The sequence below is a fragment of the Piliocolobus tephrosceles genome, chromosome 1, assembly GCF_002776525.5.
Source record: "Piliocolobus tephrosceles isolate RC106 chromosome 1, ASM277652v3, whole genome shotgun sequence".
Taxonomy (NCBI): domain Eukaryota; kingdom Metazoa; phylum Chordata; class Mammalia; order Primates; family Cercopithecidae; genus Piliocolobus; species Piliocolobus tephrosceles.
Window position 1 is genome coordinate 217,246,975 of NC_045434.1, and position 19,933 is coordinate 217,266,907.

Here is a 19,933-nt window from a genome sequence, read left to right on the forward strand (position 1 = left end):
CACCATTTCCACCATTACCATCATTATCATCACCATCATCATCACCACCATTTCCGTTACCATCATTATCATCACCATCAACACCACCATCATCACCATTTCCACCATTACCACCATTATCATCACCATCATCTCCATCATTATCATCCTCATCATCATCATCATCACCATCACCATCCTTATATTAACATCAGCAGGTACATACTGAGAACAGTTATGTGGCAGGCACTGAGTACTTGGCATGCTCTGTCTCACTGAATCTTTGCAACAACATTATGAGATGGTTAACTCTATCATCCCCACTGGCACAGAGAGGACAAGCAAGTTGCCCAAATTTACACAGCGATCATGAGCTGAAGCCAGGAATTTGAAGACAGGTAGTGGGACTCTTAACCATTAACCTGAAACTCAAAAAGATTTCCCAATTACTTCATAGGTAGGATGAATCCTGACAGGGAACCCTTTAGTCATTCCAGCAGCTATCCCAAGTAGTGTTACTTCCTGAGAAATTTCAGAGTGCCCTAAGTCACCAGCCACATTTCCTCTCTGCTCCCAGCTATCTCAAGTAATGTTACTTCCTGAGAAATTTCAGAGTGCCCCCAAGTCACCAGCCACATTTCCTCTCTGCGCCCAGCAATACCTGTGCTATAGACAGACAGAAAAATATGATGTCTCCCTTCTACATATTTCTCTGCAGAAACAAAAATAAAATTTATAAATCCCCAAGTGTGATACCAAAGATCCCATTTTGGACAGGTGAAATGCACTTAATGGATGTTTCATCCACCTCCTAAAACTCCAATTCCAAATTCTGGGGTGCCCCACAGTGAATGGCAAAGCTTGCTGTGTCTGAGATGATAAGACTCCCAAGTCCCTGGTAGCCTGTTCTGCCTCTGACACTGGAAACCCTGTCCTCCTCAGGCCACTCTTGCTGGGTATAAAAACAACTGATGAGTATGGAGAACTGTTTGGTGCCAGGTGCCTTATTTTATGCTCAGTGTTCATCCATGAAACTCTCACAGCAACCGTTTAGGAAAAATATTTCTAAGCCTCAGTTTTGGAAGTGAAGAAAAGGAAATCAGGAGAGAAGAGACCTTTTCCAGGGTCACGTGGTGACATGCGACAGAGCCCAGATTCTCGCCCAGATCTTCAGCCTTGAGGCAGCTGCTAACTAACCGCAGCAATGCCTGGCCTCCCACATTGCAGCTCTGGAATCCCCAAGAACACTCCTGCTGCCTTAGATGTCTAAGAAGTGTGAGTAGTGTTCACGTTCCACCAAATATTGGGGGCCCAGCTCTACATCTGATGACTGCCAAGCAAGGGGGTTCCAGGGAGTTCAGCCCTCTGTCCCACCACTCCTTCCATCCAGGGAAGCTTTAACAGTTGTTTTCCTCCCCCGTCCCCATCCTCCTCTACTTGGGAGCCCCAGATAATGAGAGTATGCAGCCTGTTCTCAGTAGCCTAAGCAAAGATCTCACCTCCTACATCACCAACCAGTACTTCCCAGTGTCTAACCTAAATTGCTCCTGCTCTGGTCTAATTCATTTACATGGTACCCGCTGGGCTATGAGGAATCCAGTTAGGGGAACCATCCCCGCATTTCCTCTCTTCCCTTTGCCTTGGCCCGGAAGCTCAGGATGGTGGCCCAGTCCTGATGAGCGCTGCTGTAAACCACCTGGTCCCTTCCCTGTGGCCCAGCGTCGCGTTCCAGAATTAAGATTTCTCTGCATTAGAAACAAACACACATATTTTCCTCTTTTTAGATTTGTTTTGCTAAACAAATTAATCTAGTACCAGATTATATTATGAAGAACCATAAATCGCTTCCAAGATAAGCATCTGTCGAGATGGATTAGCAACATCCAATGCACTGTGAATTAATTTGCTAAGCCTACAACGCTGTCCCGGGTGTTTAACTTTAGGAATAACAAATGTAATTTGGAATAAATGGGAACTTGTTTCCTCATCCATGTCTATACAGTAAGTGACGTATACAGAGGAGGTGACAGTAAGGGAGAGTAGCACGAAATCCTATTATGATGATGGCTACTGAGTTTACTGAGGGGAAAACGAACACTCTGTAAACCGCTAGCAGGCGCCTGACAGTGCAGGATGAACTGCAGACCCCGCGTGTCCGTGGATTCCCAAAAGAGGCTGCCTGGGAGGTAGCAGATGCAGGACCTCCAGAGTCTCTTCCTCCGGAGCCTCTCCAGGCACGGCCCCCAGCATCTGCAGGGAGCCCAGGCTGTGCTTCCATAGAAACACTGCTCTCTAGGGAAGAGGAGCTCAGAATAAAAACTGCAGGTTCTCTTGTCCAGGTGAAGGAAGAAAGTAGGTCACCGGCTGAAGGACAAAAGCCACCCACCCCATGAAAACCTGTCCAACGACTGCCTGGTGCCCGCCTGCCCAAGATGAGGAGGAACCAGGGCCAGGATGCAGCCTAGCGAGGATGCAGAGGGCCTGGATGCCATGCCGGCCGCCTGCAGATGAGCTCTGAAGAGCAGCTGTCTTCCCTCCCCTTGATTCTGCAGAGGCCTGGATGGAGCCTACCGAGCCCACAAGCTGGAGGTTGTGGAAAGCAAGCTGTGAGGAGACCACAGGGCGCCCCCACCCATTTTGCACTGATGCCCTGAAATCTGCATCCGATTTTAAAGTTAGCAAATGTTGCTGCTTGTCTAGAATGTGCACACACAGATCTAGGTTGTGAACTTCTAAGCCAGCCTGGCACATCGGGCTGTGCCTGTTAACAGAGGCAGAGAAAACTGGAGGGAGGTGAGGGTGTGCCCGGGGCTCTGCACTCTCCCCCGCAGGCCTGCTGTGAAGCCTGGTGACATCAGTGCTGGCTACCAGTTCAGGGACAAGCCCTGGCTTGGGAGATTTCCAAGGGCTACTCCTTTCAAAGCAAATGGAGGACAACGAATAGGAGGAAAACAAAAAAACAACAAAACTGCGCGGAAGGAGATATTCCAAAGCCAATGAACTGTGTGTGTCCACAGGCAGCTAGGACAACAGCTGCAGAAGAACCAAAGCCCTTTGTTCTGATCTCCGTCCTCCAAACACCCTCCTGACACATCCCCAGGGAGCCGAACGCTGCCACCTGAATCACTGTCTGCGGAGCTTCTGTTAACACTGCTGGGAAGTTCTCCCTTTTAGCTGGCCTTGGCCTTTCTTGCTATTTAAGGCCATTCCCAATCCTTGACCAAGGTCAAGTTGGCAGGAACCTTGCCCCTGCCCATGGGTCCCACACCCTTGAAGGCTTTGAAGACTCCAGGGCGGGGGGATCCTTAACTGTATCACGCGACGAGCAAGCATCTTACTCAAGGGCCAGCTCTAGAGACAAAAATTCTACGATTCTGGAAGACGTGGCTGCGTGTGGTGGATTCCACCGGTCTGTAACAGGGGTGCAGCACCTGGTGGATTCAGCTGATAACTAACAGAGGCACAAGGGGTGCAGCGCCCACTTCTAGGTACATGCTAAAAAGGGAAAATCTCCCTTCTCACGCCCCCTTCCTCTAAGGCACAGCCTGTATTTGCCAGTCTACACGCATGTGCAAGCTCATGGATACATCACGCCTGCATCTCTTGGAGCCTCCACACGTAGCTTCACCCCAGGGACATCTAAGCATCTCTCCCGAGTCAAGCCCCCAGCCCTCAACCCCAAGCAAACCCAAACCAGAAGAGAGACGGCCGTACCTGAGGCCTCCCCCAGAATCCTTGGGGGCTGGGTGACTTCCCCATTGTTGCTGGGACTGGTGGAAGGCTCTGTTGTGCTAACCCCACCTGGGATCCTTCTCCGGGGATCCAGGGACTCGGTGAACCCCTTAGTCTGCAGCATCATGGGGGTGGCCGTGGTGGTGGTGGTGGTGGTGGCCACAGTTGTCTTCCGTGTTTGTAGGATGGAGACCGTGGTGGGGCCGTAAACGCCCGGAAATGTGTTGGACTCCAGGGCCTCCTCGTCCCCTGTGGGCCCCCAGGCGATGAACTCAGTCTCTGTGGTGGGCCGGTTGCCTCTGGAGTCGAAGCTGCTGAGACCGTCCCCCTGCAGGTGCCTCTTGCCCCTCCTCAGGAGGGTCTGCTGCTCCGGGGCCCCACCGGCCACCGCGGAGGACGAGGAGGAGGATGAGGAGGCGAGAGAAGGGCTGGATTTGGCAGCAGCTGGGGGCTTGGCCAGTCCTGCCCTGGGCACGAGGGCGGCCGCCTGGTCCCGGGGCCTGTGAGCCCGTCTGGCTCGGGGCATCTGCATTTGCCCGTGGATCCGCTCCACTCGGGGCGGCCGGGGACTCCACACGGGGGCCGGGACCCGCGCTGGCTGTCCACTCCTAAAACTCCACAGCCGGGGCGGCCGGGGCGGCGACCGCGGCAGGAGCCAGAACTCGGGCCCCGGGCCCAGGGCCTCACAGGCGGGCAGGTCCACGGCGAGCTGAAACATGGCTATCAGTATCCAGGCATGGCTTCCGAGGGGGCGGCCCGGCCAGCGGATGGACATGGAGCTGTGCGGGGGGAGGAGAGAAGAGCGGTCAGTGGAGGCCTAATGGGGGGGCACTGGGCCCCGGGGCCCTCTCTCTCCACCCCCTACTGTGACAAGGACGCTCTCTTCTTCTAGAAAGAGCTCCTCCTAACTTCAAAAGGGAAGCCGAAGCCCTTCCTTCCTTTACTTCAAAGGCTGACTCACGTGCGGTTTATTCATCAGATCTGAAAAGAACAGTGCGGGCTGCAAGCGTGCGGGGAGCTGCTTCCCAGCACCGCGGGGCTGAGGCGCCTGCCAGGCACACAGCCGGCTGGGGGCCGAATCGTCCATTTCACCGGAGGGAAAACCGAGCCTCAGAAACCCCCAGCCTTCAGCTCAGTCTTGACAAGACGACCTGAAAAGACCTGAGTCCCTCCTTCCTTTTGCCCATCACACGACGAGAGGACGTCAGTGAGACGATGGCAGAACAGGACACCGGCCTCCACCTGGGACCCCAGGGCCAGGCGCTTTCCTCTACACAGCCCGGGCCACCCCCTGCCCATTGGGGAAGCGCCTCTCCAGGTCTAGGAGGAGCAGAGGTTTCAAGCTCCCGGTGTGAGCGCAGGCGCTTCCTAGCACTCTGCAACCACCACCCTCTCCCTCTGCCCCTCACCCAGAGCCCGGCATGAATATCATAAACAGGCATTGCTTTAAATGCCGTACATGGGAAGGCTTCTTACTTCTGGCCTCCTCTGGATCGTACTCAGGGAAATGAGATCTGCTCTGGATAAACTGAAAGTTTATTGACGCGAAGTGTTTGTTCTGTTGACATTTCTGCTTCCCCTGTTTATCTGCAGTGCCGCTGCCCTTTGAAACCCTGTTATCCACCTCCTCAGCTCCCCGGAGGGCTGCAGAAAGGGCAAACCCTGTGCAACCCTGAGGAAGGAGGGGCTGTCTCCACACGCAGCGGGGCTGCAGGGGAGAAGTCAGGGCCCGCGGAGCTGCTCCTCCCCAGTTCACATGGAGCGGCTTTGTCACTAGGTCTGGGGTCGTCTCTGGACCAGTGGACTCTCCGGTGTCACGTGAAAACCAGGGCACGGCAGAGAGCCACGTGGAAGGACTCAGAGGCGACAGGCCCACGCTCCCTCTTCCGCCAGCACAGATAATTGAGGACTGATTATAGGTGTCATTCAAAGTCAGTTCTCGTCACCAGCCTCACATCTGAAAGTTAAAATGAATCCAAAAATCATAATGACTGCAGCGGATGGGGTGCGGGTGGGGGGTCTGAGGGTGTTCAGGTGCCAAGCACCAGCCTGACACCGCCCAAAGCCAGGCCTGGAAAGCAAGTTGGGTAGAGTTTTTCTTTATAAGGCGGTGAGTGACTTCACAAAGGAAGGAAGCTGTGTGTGGCATTGTAACGCGTGCACGGAAGTGTGTGTGTACGTGTGCCTGACTGGGTGAGTGTGTGCGTGCAGGTCAAGCTGTGTGAGTGTGCCAGTGTGAGAGTGAACCAGCATATGAGAGTGTAAAGATGCACCTGGGGGTGTGTCCACGTACGTGAGTGACGGCCAGGAAGTCTTTGGCACGTGTGAGTGTGAGAGGACACTGTTGTGTGACTGTGTCCATGTGTGTCAGCACAGAAGTGTGTGAGTGCATCTGTGCTCCTATGTGTGTCAGTGTGTATGAGTGTATCTGGGTGTCCCTGAGTGTGTGAGTCTGTGTGAGTGTGCATTTGTGTGTTTGTGCAACTGTATCTGTGTGTCCCTGTGTGAGCATGCGAGTGTGTCTGTGAGTGTCCGTGCGCGAGACTCTATGTGTGAGTGTGTCTGTGTGGGAGGTGCAGTTGTAGCTGTGTGTGAACCTGTCCCTGTGGGCACGCCCTCCGTTCAGTACTGAAACCCTGTGTCCAGGGCTGACTCTGCCTGATATCTGGGGAACAGATGGCTCCCTGGTCATCAGGATGGTGAGAGAGAAACTCTTGCTAATGAGTGCTAATTACCAAAAAGGACTAATCCCCAAACAGTAAGGCTTCAGTTTTTTAATCAGAACAGAAGTGCTTTGCTGCAGAAATGAGGACCTCCTCATTATGCTCATCTTCAGCACCGTGTTTCTGCTGGTGTGCAATTTCTCTGCACTAGCAGCCAAGCTCGGGGCAGGGACCAGGACCACTGTCACCACAAGGAAGAATTTAGGTTAGGGTGAAATTCCCCCGTGTACACACTAAGGTAGCTCCTCTGTGGCTGCAGGTGACCCAGCAAGGATGGGAGCTGGTTTAGAATCTCTAGTTCTCCCATGACCTGCCGAGCTGGGTGGGAGTCTAGGCCCCAGGAAGATGAGATGCTGCTCTGAGCAGGTGCAGGGCCTCACCAGGCCCTACCAAGTCCCTTCAGGCTCCATCAGGCCTCACCAGACTCCACCGTGGTCTACCAAGCCTCATCAGACCCCACCAGGCCTCAGCAGACCCACCACACTCCGCCAAGCTCCACCAGGTCTTACCAGACTGCACCAGACTCCAACAGGCCCCACCATACTCCACCAGGCCCCATTAGGCCCCACCAGGCCTCACCAGACCCCACCACACTCCGCCAAGCTCCACCAGGTCTTACCAGACTGCACCAGACTCCACCAGGCCCCACCATACTCCACGAGGCCCCACTAGGCCCCACCAGCCCCCACCAGGCCTCACCAGGCCCCACTCCACTCCACCAGGCCCCACCAGCCCCCACCAGACAGGTTGAATCAAAAGCTATGACAAGCAAACCTGCCTGTCATCAGTGCTTGGAGAAATATTGCCCCAGGAAATTAAAACCATAGCACCTAAGCCTGTGCCTGCCTCCTTGGCATAACTTCACACACAGGATATTTCTGTGATTTTTCACCAATCATGGCTGTAATTGGTTACTATAGAAACCCCCTCATTTCCAAGACACCCAGCTGTTATGCAGAAAAACCAACCAATTGCAACAGTGGCAGGGAGAGGTCGATTTATTTTTCCTCTTCAAGTCTGGTTTCTTCCTTTTTAAAGTGATTGATTTGTTCAAAGAGAAGAAAAAAGAGGGCAGGTGGGCAACCAGGACAGAGGCCCCAGCCCACCCCCAGCAGCCAAGAAATGTGGCGGGCAGAGGGAGAGCCCCTCCCACAGCTGTGAAGATGTGTAACGGCCACCGCTCCTTTCTGTGCAAGGCCAAGGGCCCCAGGCTCCGTGTTGCCACCAAGCCGGCTGAGCTTCGTGTGCTGCCCAGACCTGGTCCTGAGACTCTCGGGGACCCCTCGGTGAGAGGCTGCATCACTGCAGGAGGAGGATTTGGCTGTATCTCCAAGGAACGCTGAGCAGCACAAACCATCTCTGTCCTCATCCCCTGGAGGGCTCTGAGATGAGGCAGAGTCTGGGACTGTTCTTCTCACTGATCCTGCTCAGCCTGGGGCTGGGCCCTGAGCAGCTCTCATTTCACGATGAACATGTTCTGAGAGGGCCTCACCCCACAAGGCATCCATGGCACCGTCAGACATGCACCAAGATGGCAGGCGACCCCACACCTCCTTGGGAGGCAGGCCCTGCAGCATGGCTGCCAACCACAGTGCCAATCGTCAGGAGGCAAGGTTGTGGGGCAGGCAGAGGTGGCACCGGCTCCCCCAAAACTCAAGCATCCACAGGCCCCTTAAGAACATACTGCCTGGCCAGGCACCATGGCTCACGCCTGCAATCCCAGCAGTTTGGGAGGCCGAGGTGGGAGGATCACGAGGTCAAGGGATCAAGACCATCCTGCACAACATGGTGAAACCCCATCTCTACTAAAAATACAAAAATTAGCTGGGTGTGGTAGCACATGCCTGTAGTCCCAGCTACCGGGAAGGCGGAGGCAGGAGAATCGCTTGAACCCAGGAGGCAGAGGATGCAGTGAGCCAAGATCGTGCCACTGCACTCCAGGCTGGAGATGGAGCAAGACTGTGCCTCAAAAACAAAAACACACCAAAAAAAAAAAAAAAAAATACCACCCATGTCACACCCACAGGGAGAGCTACAAGCAGAAAGACAGAGAACATGAAGTGCTGATGAAGACACGAGGAGACAAGAGACCTAGTATGCTGTTGGTAGGAATGAAAACCAGAATGCCTCTGAGCAAAACAGTTTGGCAATTCCTTGGAACCCTAAAGACAGAGTTCCAGTGACCCTGCTGCCCCTCTCTTAGGCACAGACATCTGTCCACATGGAAACTTGCACAGGGAGGCCCCCAGGGCCACACTCACAACTCACAACAGCCAAAGCTGACTCAGCCCACATGCCCGTCAGCTGAGGAATGGATAAAGGGCATCTGGCGTCACGTTACAATGGAGTATCGTTCAGCCTTTAAAAGGATGGAAGGATTACTTGATCTATGCTACGATGTGGATGCACCTTGAAAACCCTGAGAAATGAAAGCAGCAAGGCACTCAAGGCTACACGGTGCATGGTTCCATTTATAGGAAATGCACAGAGTGACCAAATCCATACAGACAGAAAGATGAGCAACTGCCCAAGGCTTGGGGAAGGGTTATGGGGTAGGAGGTTTCTTTTTGGGGTGACAAAATGTTCTGGAATTGTATGTGGGGGTGGTCGCACAACTCTATGCCTATATGAAACCCACTAAACTGTACACTTATAATAGGTGAGTTTTGTGCCATGTAATTATATCCCAATACAAATCAAAAGGAACATGCTAGAGAATGGGGTGTGTGCAAGGGTTGCAGGGGAAATGTGGAGTGTGTGGCATGGCATCCTAATCCTGGCCCTGGCGGATGGGCGGAAGGCAGATCGGCCCCTGGAGCTGCAGGCACATGGGCAGGAGGAAGCCATGGAGACTTTGAGTTCATCCACCCAGTCCTCGCTGGGACACCCTGAACGTGAGACAGGGTCCCTGCCTGAGCACCTGAGGCCCACATCCATACCCTTTGAGAACAGGCGGGGGCACCTCCCTCTCAGCAGCCTCCAGCCTATGATTTTTCAAAGAAGGAACGAACTCCTTAGCCACCCCCACCCAGCTGCTTCCAAATGGGGAACCACTGCTTCTAGTTTGTGGCTTTCTTGCTTCTCTTCCTTTTAAATTTTTATTGAAATCGTTTTTCCCCAAGAACAGTTTAATAAGACTTGGTGAATTGAGATTCAATTCAGTTCTGTATATTTTCTTCACAGAAAAAAATCACGGTCAATTAAGGGGACAAAGACATCTCTTCCACTTAAAGTTGCACCTTTCCCCGAGCCGGGAGCGTGCAGGGTGAGCCTCCTGGGAGCAGCTGGTGTCTGCCTTGTGGGAGCACCGGCGCAGACAGAAGCAGGCCAGGCCCTGGAATTGTTCCACCAGGGAACAGCCCAGAATCTTCAGGGTGGGACAGGACCTGGGCGCTGTGCCCGTGACCAGTCCACCCCAGTCCTTCCATGACTTCCTGTGACTCCTCCAGGTCCTGTCGTTCACTGGCTCTGTGGCCTGGGAGAAGGATGCTGCATTTGATGGAGAAGTTAGCTTGGCATGGGCTTTTAGCTTCCCTCATTTTTTCTGTCATTCACACCAGTGAGTTGGGGCAGGGGGGCTCTGAGGTCGCCTCCTCCCTGTTGAAGAAGACCCGTGCTTCTACGATCAATAATTCACAGGGCACCGTTAGAAATGATCTCCAGGAAGCAGAAGGAATAGACACAGACGTATTTGTTGTATGACACAGCGGTCCCGTTGGCTTTTTGTGAGTTCCTGCTCTTTCGTGGAAGGCCCCGCCCCAGAGGCCCCACTCCTTTCCCTGAGGGCCCAGGGTCTACCCCTCGGTCCCCAATGACCCGTGTCCAGATGCTTCTTGACTCGCACCTTACTTCTATTGGTTTGCTTCAAAAAAGCTTTTTATTTTAAAATAGTTTAAGATATTCCAAAAAATTCCAAAAGAGCCCAGAGAGGTGCTGGGAACTCATCTCCAGTTACCCCTGAAGGGACACCTCAGATCACGATGCCACAGCGTCATGGTGCACAACCAGGAACTACACACGTGGCTTGGACTTCTCCAGTTTTCACTTAGCATCCTTTTTCAGTCCCAGGAACCCATCCAGAATCCCGCGTGGCATCAGGTGGTCACATCTCCTTGGGCTCCTCTTGGCTGTGATGGTTTCTCAGGCTCTCTCTGTGGCTGATGACCTTGACGGGTCTACGGAGGACTGGTCAGGGATTGCATACGACGCTCCTCTTCATGGATTGATTGGTCTGAAGCGTGTCCTGTGATGAGACCAGCCTTCTGTGTTTTGGGGGACGCCCACAGAGGGGAAGTATCCTCCTCACACAGGGTACCCAGGGCACCTGCTCTCAACAAGACCCCTCCCTGCTGAAGCTGACCCTGAATAGTATTTGCCAGGACGTTTGCCTGGCGCTGGCACTGGGAAGGCAGTCCTGCTCCTTTCCAGAATCTTTGGAAGCAGGTCAACAAGCACAATACGTATTCTTGGAGGGGGAGGAGTACTCATTAAAAAAAAAAAAAAGGTCGGGCGCGGTGGCTCAAGCCTGTAATCCCAGCACTTTGGGAGGCCAAGACGGGCGGATCACGAGGTCAGGAGATCGAGACCATCCTGGCTAACACGGTGAAACCCCGTCTCTACTAAAAAATACAAAAATCTAGCCGGGCAAGGTGGTGGCGCCTGTAGTCCCAGCAACTCGGGAGGCTGAGGCAGGAGAATGGAGTAAACCCGGGAGGCGGAGCTTGCAGTGAGCTGAGATCCGGCCACTCCCCTCCAGCCGGGGCAACAGAGGGAGACTCCGTCTCAAAAAAAAAAAAAAAAAAACTCTTCAAAACTTCCCCGTTTGGCAGCTGGAACAGGCAGGAGGGAGCAGGACTGGCTAGTGTAAGGGGGTAATTCTCCACAATACAGTGGATGGGCAACAGGGCACTATTTTTCCTTTCCTTAACATCTACCTTCAATGTTCCGAACGTTTCCGGGCTTTGGAAACATACAGCGCACTGTGGGGAGAAGCAGGGTGAAGGGCCCTAAGCTGCCCAGGCTCCATGTAGAGGGCAGAGGGCCTGTGCTGCCAGGGATTCCCAGCCCAGGGAGCTTGGGAAGGCAGGAGGGGAGCCTTCTTGGAGATTTGTTCTCAGGGACATTCAGATGCATCTTCTCCTGAATATGGCAACATATTCTGTTCTTTGCAAAGACAAGAGATCAAGGGGCCTGGGTTCGGGGTCCCCCGGAGCTGGTGTCAAGCCCTCTGTGACTGGGGTTCTGTGTTGACGCAACTCCTGACCTTTGGGTAGGATAAAACTTCCTACCTTGGGAAGGAAGTACCTTGGGCCTCCTTCTCACCATCCTAACCTCCCGCTCGCAGATAAGGTATGACTTCCACCAGGAAGAGAAAATTGATGTTAGGTGGGATGCGAGATTTCAGTTCAGATGTGAAAATGGCCTCGTTATCCCTAAACTCTCCTCGACTTCCAGGTTCCCTGGTGGTTCTGCCCTTGAGAGAAAGGGAAGGTGTCTCCCGAAGCAGATAGACTTCCATCCCTTTCCGCTTCACACAAGAACCTCTGACTCCCCCAACTCAGGAGCAGGCTCACTCTGTGTCCCCCGAGTCACCACCAGGATGGTGCAGATGGCTTCCCACCGAATTTCAGAGCAGAGACCAACCCCCTCTACTCAGGGGACATGGCCGTCCCCCAGTCTCAGTCCCCAGCCCTGGCGCAGGAAGGAACACCCACTTTCTTCTGCAGTCCCTGGTTCAATTTCCCTAATGAAAACACATTAAGCCATGATTCACTTTCACGGCTTTCCCAGCCTGATGTCATTGTAATGTCCTGTCAGAGCCACTCTGCGCTCTACCTCTTGATTTAATATGATTAAAAACATCCCTCTTTTTTGGAAGGGAGCTCCAGGTTGCCTAGAGGCTTTCATCATCAGAGGCCCATTCGCATCCAGCACGCATGCGATACTTGACTCGTGGAGAAGCAGTAGCGTAGGGATGACTCACTTGGATTGGACAGAAATCTCCAGAACCACAAGAAGGCTTTCTGAATCCCATCACGGAATCTCTGGCTACTGTCTTTCCCCAGAGCTTGGAAATCAGCCCTGGTTGTCTGGGGTCCTCCCAATGCCCCATCCCCAGGACGGCAGGTCTAACTCCTGCTCTGAGATCAAGGCCCACAAAGCTTCCCCAGACAGCTCTGGGAGGTGGCCCAGAACCTGGGGTGGTCCCAGGACAGTGTAGAAGACAGCATCCAGTGGAGGCTCCTCTCAGGAGCCAAAATTGCCTCCTCCCTGCCCCAGCACAGCCAGAGGTCACACTTACAAGAAGGGGCACTCCCTGCAACTCACCCACTGGCCTCATCGGGAGCCCCAGGACGCCCCGGGGCTCCTGGGACCATGACAGTAGTCTGGCCCAGCAGTGAGCTAAGTAAGTGAAACCAAACTCTAACTGACCTCCTTTCCACAGAACATCTTGGGAACCGGTGGATCGGTACTTTGCAGGCCATACGTGACAAAGCACTAATCTTAATCCAAACCTGGTTAATGCCAGCGTGAGACCCCAAAATGGAGTGGCCTGACTCAGGTCACAGTGAGCTGGCCTCTGATATGGACTCAGAGTCTAGGCCTCGGGGAACCTGAGATCTCTGCTCAGGAATGAGGTCCCGACAACCCTGCAGCTGTAGGCACAGGGACATGTTAGAACCCCAGGGACACGTCAGAACTCCGGGGACACGTTAGAACCCCGGGGACACATTAGAACACTGAGGACATACTAGAAAACTAGGGCAAAATCAGTAACTCCTGTGACCTGTAGCTTCGGGGACTACTTCCTGGGCAATCTATGAATGCCTGTGCACGGCGGGGTGTTGGGAGACGAAGGGGAAGGGAGGTGAAGGCGGCTGTGCCCTGTGGGGAGGGACATGGGGCATGCCTTGTGCCTGGTAGGTGCCAACCTGCATCTACACAGCATCACAGCCCAGCGGCACAGCGGGCCTCAGTGAACCACACGGCCCCTTGCAGAAGATGGTAAAAATGGCATCCGGTCGTTCCACAGACCATTTAGACACATCACCAGTTCTTATCTAAGGGTGATTTTACCCCTCAGGGGACATTTGGCAATATCTGGAGACATATTTGGTTGTCACTATTCAGATTTGCTACTGGCATTTAGTGATAGAAACCAGGGATGCTTCCACATATCCTGCAGTGTAGACAGACCCTGCCACAAAGATCAGAGGGCTGAGGCTGGGAAACCTGATGGCACAGGCACCGCTTGCTCCTCCCAGGCCCAGTAAGGGAGGAATGATGGTCTCATCTCCAAGAGGAAAGAGGCTTACAGGCCCTGCAGCTCTCCATGGCTGACCTACAGCTGCTCCCAAAACAGCATGGCGTGGGGGTGACACGAGACGGCTTCGGCGCTTGGCACTGCAACCCGCCAGCTGCGTAAGCATGACTAATCTGTGTAACCACCCTGTGCTTCGATTTTCCCACCTGTACACCTGCCACAGAGTGGCAGGGGTGTGCGGGAGACTAGACGGTGCATATTTTAAGTCTGGTTCTTTGTGAGTGCTCACGGGAGCACCCAGCACTCCTCCACTCCCATCCCCTTTCCCCAGGAACTCTGGAGCACAGAGTCTGCAGCAACTTTGGGGCACGGGGGATGCTGCTCGACAGCCTTCGCAGGTGCTTGGAGGAGACTGAAGGATAGCAACGGCGCTGGCGTTCTGGTTGCCTGGGCAACATGCCCGCGAGCATTCCGGAGGAGTGAAGTGGTGACAAGCAGTGGGTGGGCAGGATGGTGGGTGGCAGTGTTCTCAGTCCCTGGGAGGGGAAACCTGGCTCTGTGTCTTAGCTGAGCCCCTGCTGCTGGGCCCCGGTCCCCCGTCCCTACTGCAAGGCAATCCCACAGGAGGACAGAGGGGCAGCCATTCCAGACCAGCTGCCTCATGAAGGGCCCCACAGGTCCCCTTGGTTCAGCCTGCTCCTCTCTCACCCCACATCACATCTGTGCTCTCTGGGCAGCACTCAGGATGTGAGCAGTGCAGCCTCAGCTGCTGGGCAGCCTTGCCAAGTACCCCAGGCCACCTCCTGTGCTTCCCCTGCATGTGTGGACACAGTTCCCAGACTAGGCCCCCACACGAAATACCCCATCCCAGAGTCAAGCACTAGCTCTTCTCCATCTCCCCCTGAGCAAAGGGGCAGACTGGCAAAAGACATGAATGGGGCAGGAACAGAACTCACTGGCTGGGAACCTCATCCCCTGGGGGTCAGCTCAAAGCGAGGCAGCTCAGAAGAGCTCTGGGAGGGCCAAGTCTATTGTGCAAAGCCAAGGAGAGGTTCTCAGCCTGGGCTTCACATGAGGATCCTCTGGGATCGGGGAGGAGGGAGTTCAGAAAATGCTGAGGCCCAGGCCTCAGGCAGATCCACTCACGGGCGCCTGCGGGAGCGAGGCCCAGCATCGGTATGTTATGGAAGCCCCCAGAGTACATCCCGGGTTAAGAGCTGAGGAGTGCCCCCAGGGCCTCCCTCAAACCTGGTTCCATCCTACTTTATGTCTATTTCAACAGGAGATACAGGATGTGGGCAGTGGGCAAGAAGGATGCCACAGGCCGGCCCGGTGATGAGGATCCTTCAATACGAAAGAAGGAGGTGGATCAGGAGCACACAGCTGCCCTGGCACCACGTGACACGGCCCCTTCCGCAACTCAGGGCCCCTCAGCCAGAGCTGGCAGGCCAGGAAGACGCTCAGGGGAGAGCTCCACGCAATCGTGCAAAGACACAAGCGCCATCACACAGATGCATATTTAACTAGAGAAAACCAAACTGAAGAGGATGGCGCGCAGAGAGAAAAGACGGCGTAGGATACTAAAATAATACCCCACAGGGATTCAGCCACAGCGACATGCCAGGCACTGAGCTAAGCATCTTACAGGAATTCTCTCATGCCGTTCTCACAGTAACCCTAGGGGAAGAGTTGGCATTGACTCTCTTCTTGCAGAAGAAGGAAAAACACAGAAATAGTAGCTGTGTCTTTCTCTGGAATGAAGTCTCTTAAAAATACAACTGAAAGAAGGTGGGGCTCAGGGAGGGAAGTATCCGGCTGCAGGGAGATGCCGGTTCTAGGAAGGATGTGTCCCTCCAAAGGCTTCAGATTTTCAAGACGGCTCCATCACCTCTCCTGCACTGGGCAAATGCATTCCTCACAGAGAGCATTCCGTAGATCGCCGTTTCCCAGTGACAGCGCTATAGCTCATTCTTGACGGTCTTGTCCCTGAAAAGGGAACTGAGAGGAATAAATGTCAGGTTATCACCAGCTTCCAAAACACTCACTGCAGCCCCTCTGTCTTCATAGGAAATATCTATTTTGGTTTCGTTGCAATTGTTATGTTGGTATTTACGAAACTCGGTATGCATGCCAGGAGCTTTTGAAGCCAACCAAGAAGGATGGGAGGAGAACAGCAAAGGCTCTGCCTCCGGAAACAAGTGCGTGGCTGTTCCGTGGGTTTCTAGAATTTGAAGACAGGAAGAGAATGGCATTGGTGGAGGTGGGCAGGGTGCCACGTGGGGCCAGGAGAGCAAGATGGTCAAGAAGAAGCTTGAAGTTAGGTGGGTTTGGGCAGAGCATCAGCTTCTCAGTGGGCTCACTCACCATGCACCCTGGGGTGAGCCCCTTCACCTCACCGGCTGGATGTGACGATGACCACATGCTACCCTTGTTAGGAGTGAGAAGGAGGTTCTGGACTGTGGCCACAGGAGGCCATGCCCCCAGGGCAGCACTGTGCCCTGTTATGGAGGGGGCACACAGCCGCAGGTGCACCGGGGAGCCAGGAGCAAGGCAGAGGCCAGGGTCTGGAACCCCTTAGCTGTCCGCAACCCTCCCAAGCCACTTCTCTGACCTGCAGAAACACCCTCGGACTATCCTTAGTACAAGCTGCAGCCAAGGGCTTCCGTTCCGGAGCACCACTGAGAGGGGCTCAGTGTGGCTAAGGCACCTTGGGTTCTGGCACATCAGAGGGCACACAGTGAGGAGGACAGAATCAGGAGTTTCAGAACTCAGAGCCATGGCCAGGGGTAGGTCTTATACAAGAGCTGAAATTACAGAAGGACCTAGAGCAGCTCAGAATTTCCTGGGAGGCACCCACGTGTGTGACCGTCACGCAGAGGAAGGATGACCACTCCTCAGGTGGCCAGGGGAGGAGGCCCTGCGGTTGACTGAGAGTGGGAGAGGGCCAGTGACATTGAAGGTTCCTCTGAGTCTGTGATCACTGGATTTCAGGGGGAGGGGGAAGGCCGGCCTGACCTCACACAACTGAAGGTGTACAACAGCCCACCTAAGGTGATGTGGAGACCTCAGAAGTCCTCGAACGGCCTTCTCCATATCCTGCTGTGAACACCACCAGCCTCAGTCCTTTATACCTGAGTGTGAATGATGCCTCTGCAGGGGACCAAGGTCTATGACATGAAGGCTCATTTGGTGGCCTCTAGGGAGCACGTGGCTCCTGAGAATAAGCACAGCCCCAGAGGCTCTCAGGGGGCAGGGGTGTGGCAGCAACGTGTCCTCCAGCTTCAGGCCCCTTGGCGGCCCATCTAGTATCCCACATCCATGGTGATGAGCAAAGAACGTAGTGATGGGGAAACATGCTGGCCCAGCCAGAGAACGTGAGATCATCCGCACAAATCACTCAGTGGAGGCTGTGGTTCTGTCTCATGTTCAGCTACAGAAACTTTCCATTTTCTCATCAGGAGAGGAAATGAAAAGAAGCGAGGCTCTGCTGCCTCAAAGGAGATGCCACGATGACCGCACAGCGGAGTCTCCTCCCGGCTGCCCGCCACCACCCCACACTGGTGCAGAGTGAAGCCGGCTGGAGGAAAAGAGCACGGAACACGGGATCAGAGGTCCCCTTGGCTCTTAATTCTCCTCCGGCCACTGGAACGCTGCCCTGAGGACAGGCCCAGGACCAGGCAGGTCCAGATCCAGCCCATCAGTGGCCACTGCGAGTCTTGGCCCTGCCTTTGCTGAGGTGGGTGCGCCCCATGGCTCAGCTCCTGTCCAGGTCTTCCTGGGACCATCCTGTTAGATGTGTGCACACCCTCAGGAACAGACACGCTACTCCCCCCATGTTACCCCTGAGGGACTGGCGTTTTGGAGATGGTGGCACACGTGCCCAAGGTCACCAGCTAGTAGGTGGCACAACACGGACCTGGCACCAGCCTGTGGGACTCGGGTGCCCATCTTGAAGCTGCACAGAGGAAGGGGAGCAAGTCCAGCCATGGTCACTCAGAAGTAGAAGAGGCCTGGAAAGAGTTGTCCTGAAGGGATGTCACTACAGTAACAGCCACCATCAGCATTTTCCCAGCCTCTGTTTGAACACAAACCGTGACAGGGAACTCATTACCTACAGGGGCCACTGAGCGAATGCTGGCCGGGGCCTCTGTTGGAAAAGTATTCTTTGTGTGAAGCCACAAATGGCTTCCTTTGATTTCTCCTGCATTCCCATTGCCAGCCCTGTGCCGTGGGCACCCAGGATGGATCTAATCCTATGCTGCACTCACAGATACAGGTCACATGTGCATAATGCACACACACAGACACACATGCACAAATGCAGGCATACACAGAACATAGGCGCACACATACAGCCACATACAAACTAATCCAGTCAGGCACACACACACACAGAATACAGGCACACATCTGTACATGCATCCTGAGCGATACATGCATATTCAGAAAACACAGGCACACAGACACACATGCACGCACAAACTAACATACACACACAGACACAGGTGCACACACAACACACCACGTGTGCATACAGAGAAAGCATACACACATACACACACGCACATGTGCACATGCAGAGACACACGTGCACACAGAATATGCATGCATGCGTACACAGTCATATTCACACACAGAACGCAGGTGCATGCACACACAAACACACCATGCATGTACAGCCAGTACACAGATGCACATGCACACCCAACAGTCACCGGCTGCAGTTTCCAAGTCCTTGCAAGGTTCCCTCTGCAGCCCGGCTGTGAAATCCCACCACCCTGGCCACCCCCTGGGCATGAGCTTTCTCCCTGGGTTCCCAAGTGGAGTGTCTAGAGCAGACACAGCCTGGCATACAGCTGCCCTGGCAGCTGCCCGTCAGCGTGGGGATGAAGCACTGTGGATTGGGTAATTCTTTCCCAAAGGGACACAGCAGAGTCAGGGCAGCCAGGCAGTCCAGGGACAGGGCTCCCCTGGGGCTGGAACTTCCAACTCCCCCTAATGAGCTCATCCCATCCGGAAGCTGTTCCTGAGAAGGTGTCAGGAGGACACTTGCTAAAATATCTGGGATGCGTAGCAGTCTTTCCAGGAAGCCCTGGCGTTTCTGAGCAGTGGCTATGACTTGAAGGGGGCAAAAAACACTGTTTCCTGGGAAAGCCTATGTTTCTGAATGACCAGGAGCCGGCACTGCCTGGGCCAGGAGCCTCCCTGCCCCCACCCTCATCCCAAAACCCCTGTGTCTCACGTTCTGGTTGGCTTTTTATAGGAGCCACTCCCTGACCACCTGCTGGCTGCTTCCAAGGAGAGGTGGGTCTCAGACACACAGAATTCTCCACTCAAGATATGGCTTACTGTGATTATCTAGAAAGTTCTCCCCCCAGACACAAATGGCCGTGGAGTTACTGATGAACCCCCACGTACGAGAGAACTGAGAATGGGTGCAGCAATGTCATCCCACAGGATCGTGCTCCTGTCTCCCTGAGGCTCTGCTAGGGGATGACTTGGGTCTCCTCAAGTTCATATGTGGGAGCTCTAGACCCCGGTGTGACTGCATTTGGAGACAGAGTCTTTACAGAGGTAATTATGTGAATACAAGGGTATTAGGGTGGGCCCTAATCCAATACGGTCTTAAAAGAAGAGATGAGAACAGACACACAGAGCCAAGACCACGTGAAGATACAGGGGAAAGACAGCATCTACAGGCCCAGGAGGGGCTTCAGCAGGAACCAGCCCGGCAGTCACCTTGATTCTGGACTTCCGCCTTCAAAACTACGAGGAAACACATTTCTCTTCATTAAACCACCCAGTCTGTGGTACTTTCTCGCAGCAGCCAGGCCAGCCTGAACCAGGCTCCTTCCTCCTCCCTGGTTCCCACTCTCCATCTCCACTCTCCCGTGCAGCCTCATGGCTCGAGGTACTGTGTTTGCAGGGGACACTCACAAGCATGGGCCCACCTTGGTCTCACCTGGCCTGGCCAGCTGCAGCCTCCTGACCCTCATGGACAGCTCACAGCGGAAACTCAGCATGGGTCCCACAAAACCTTTGCCCACTTCTACACAGCGTGCTCACTGCAGTGCCCAAATACCACCACTGCTCACCACGGAGTGCAGCAGGAAGTCTCCAGACATCGGAGCCCACCCTTTCCTCATGGTCCCAAAACACTTGCTCACAGGCTCTGCTCATCCTCCCTCCTGCAGCGGTCTTAGTCCCCACATGGCCACCCCTGCAGGGAGGGTAG

At 54.2% G+C, this 19,933-nt stretch overlaps 1 protein-coding gene across 1 annotated transcript in view; it reads right to left on the bottom strand.

Annotated features, from left to right (window-relative positions):
* Positions 1 to 19,933, bottom strand: part of AJAP1 (adherens junctions associated protein 1) — a 130,026-nt gene that overhangs the window by 68,047 nt on the left and 42,046 nt on the right. The window contains exon 2 of the mRNA XM_023215198.3: positions 3,694 to 4,490. Coding sequence (XP_023070966.1) covers positions 3,694 to 4,490 — 797 coding nt within the window. The remainder of the gene's footprint in view (positions 1 to 3,693; positions 4,491 to 19,933) is intronic.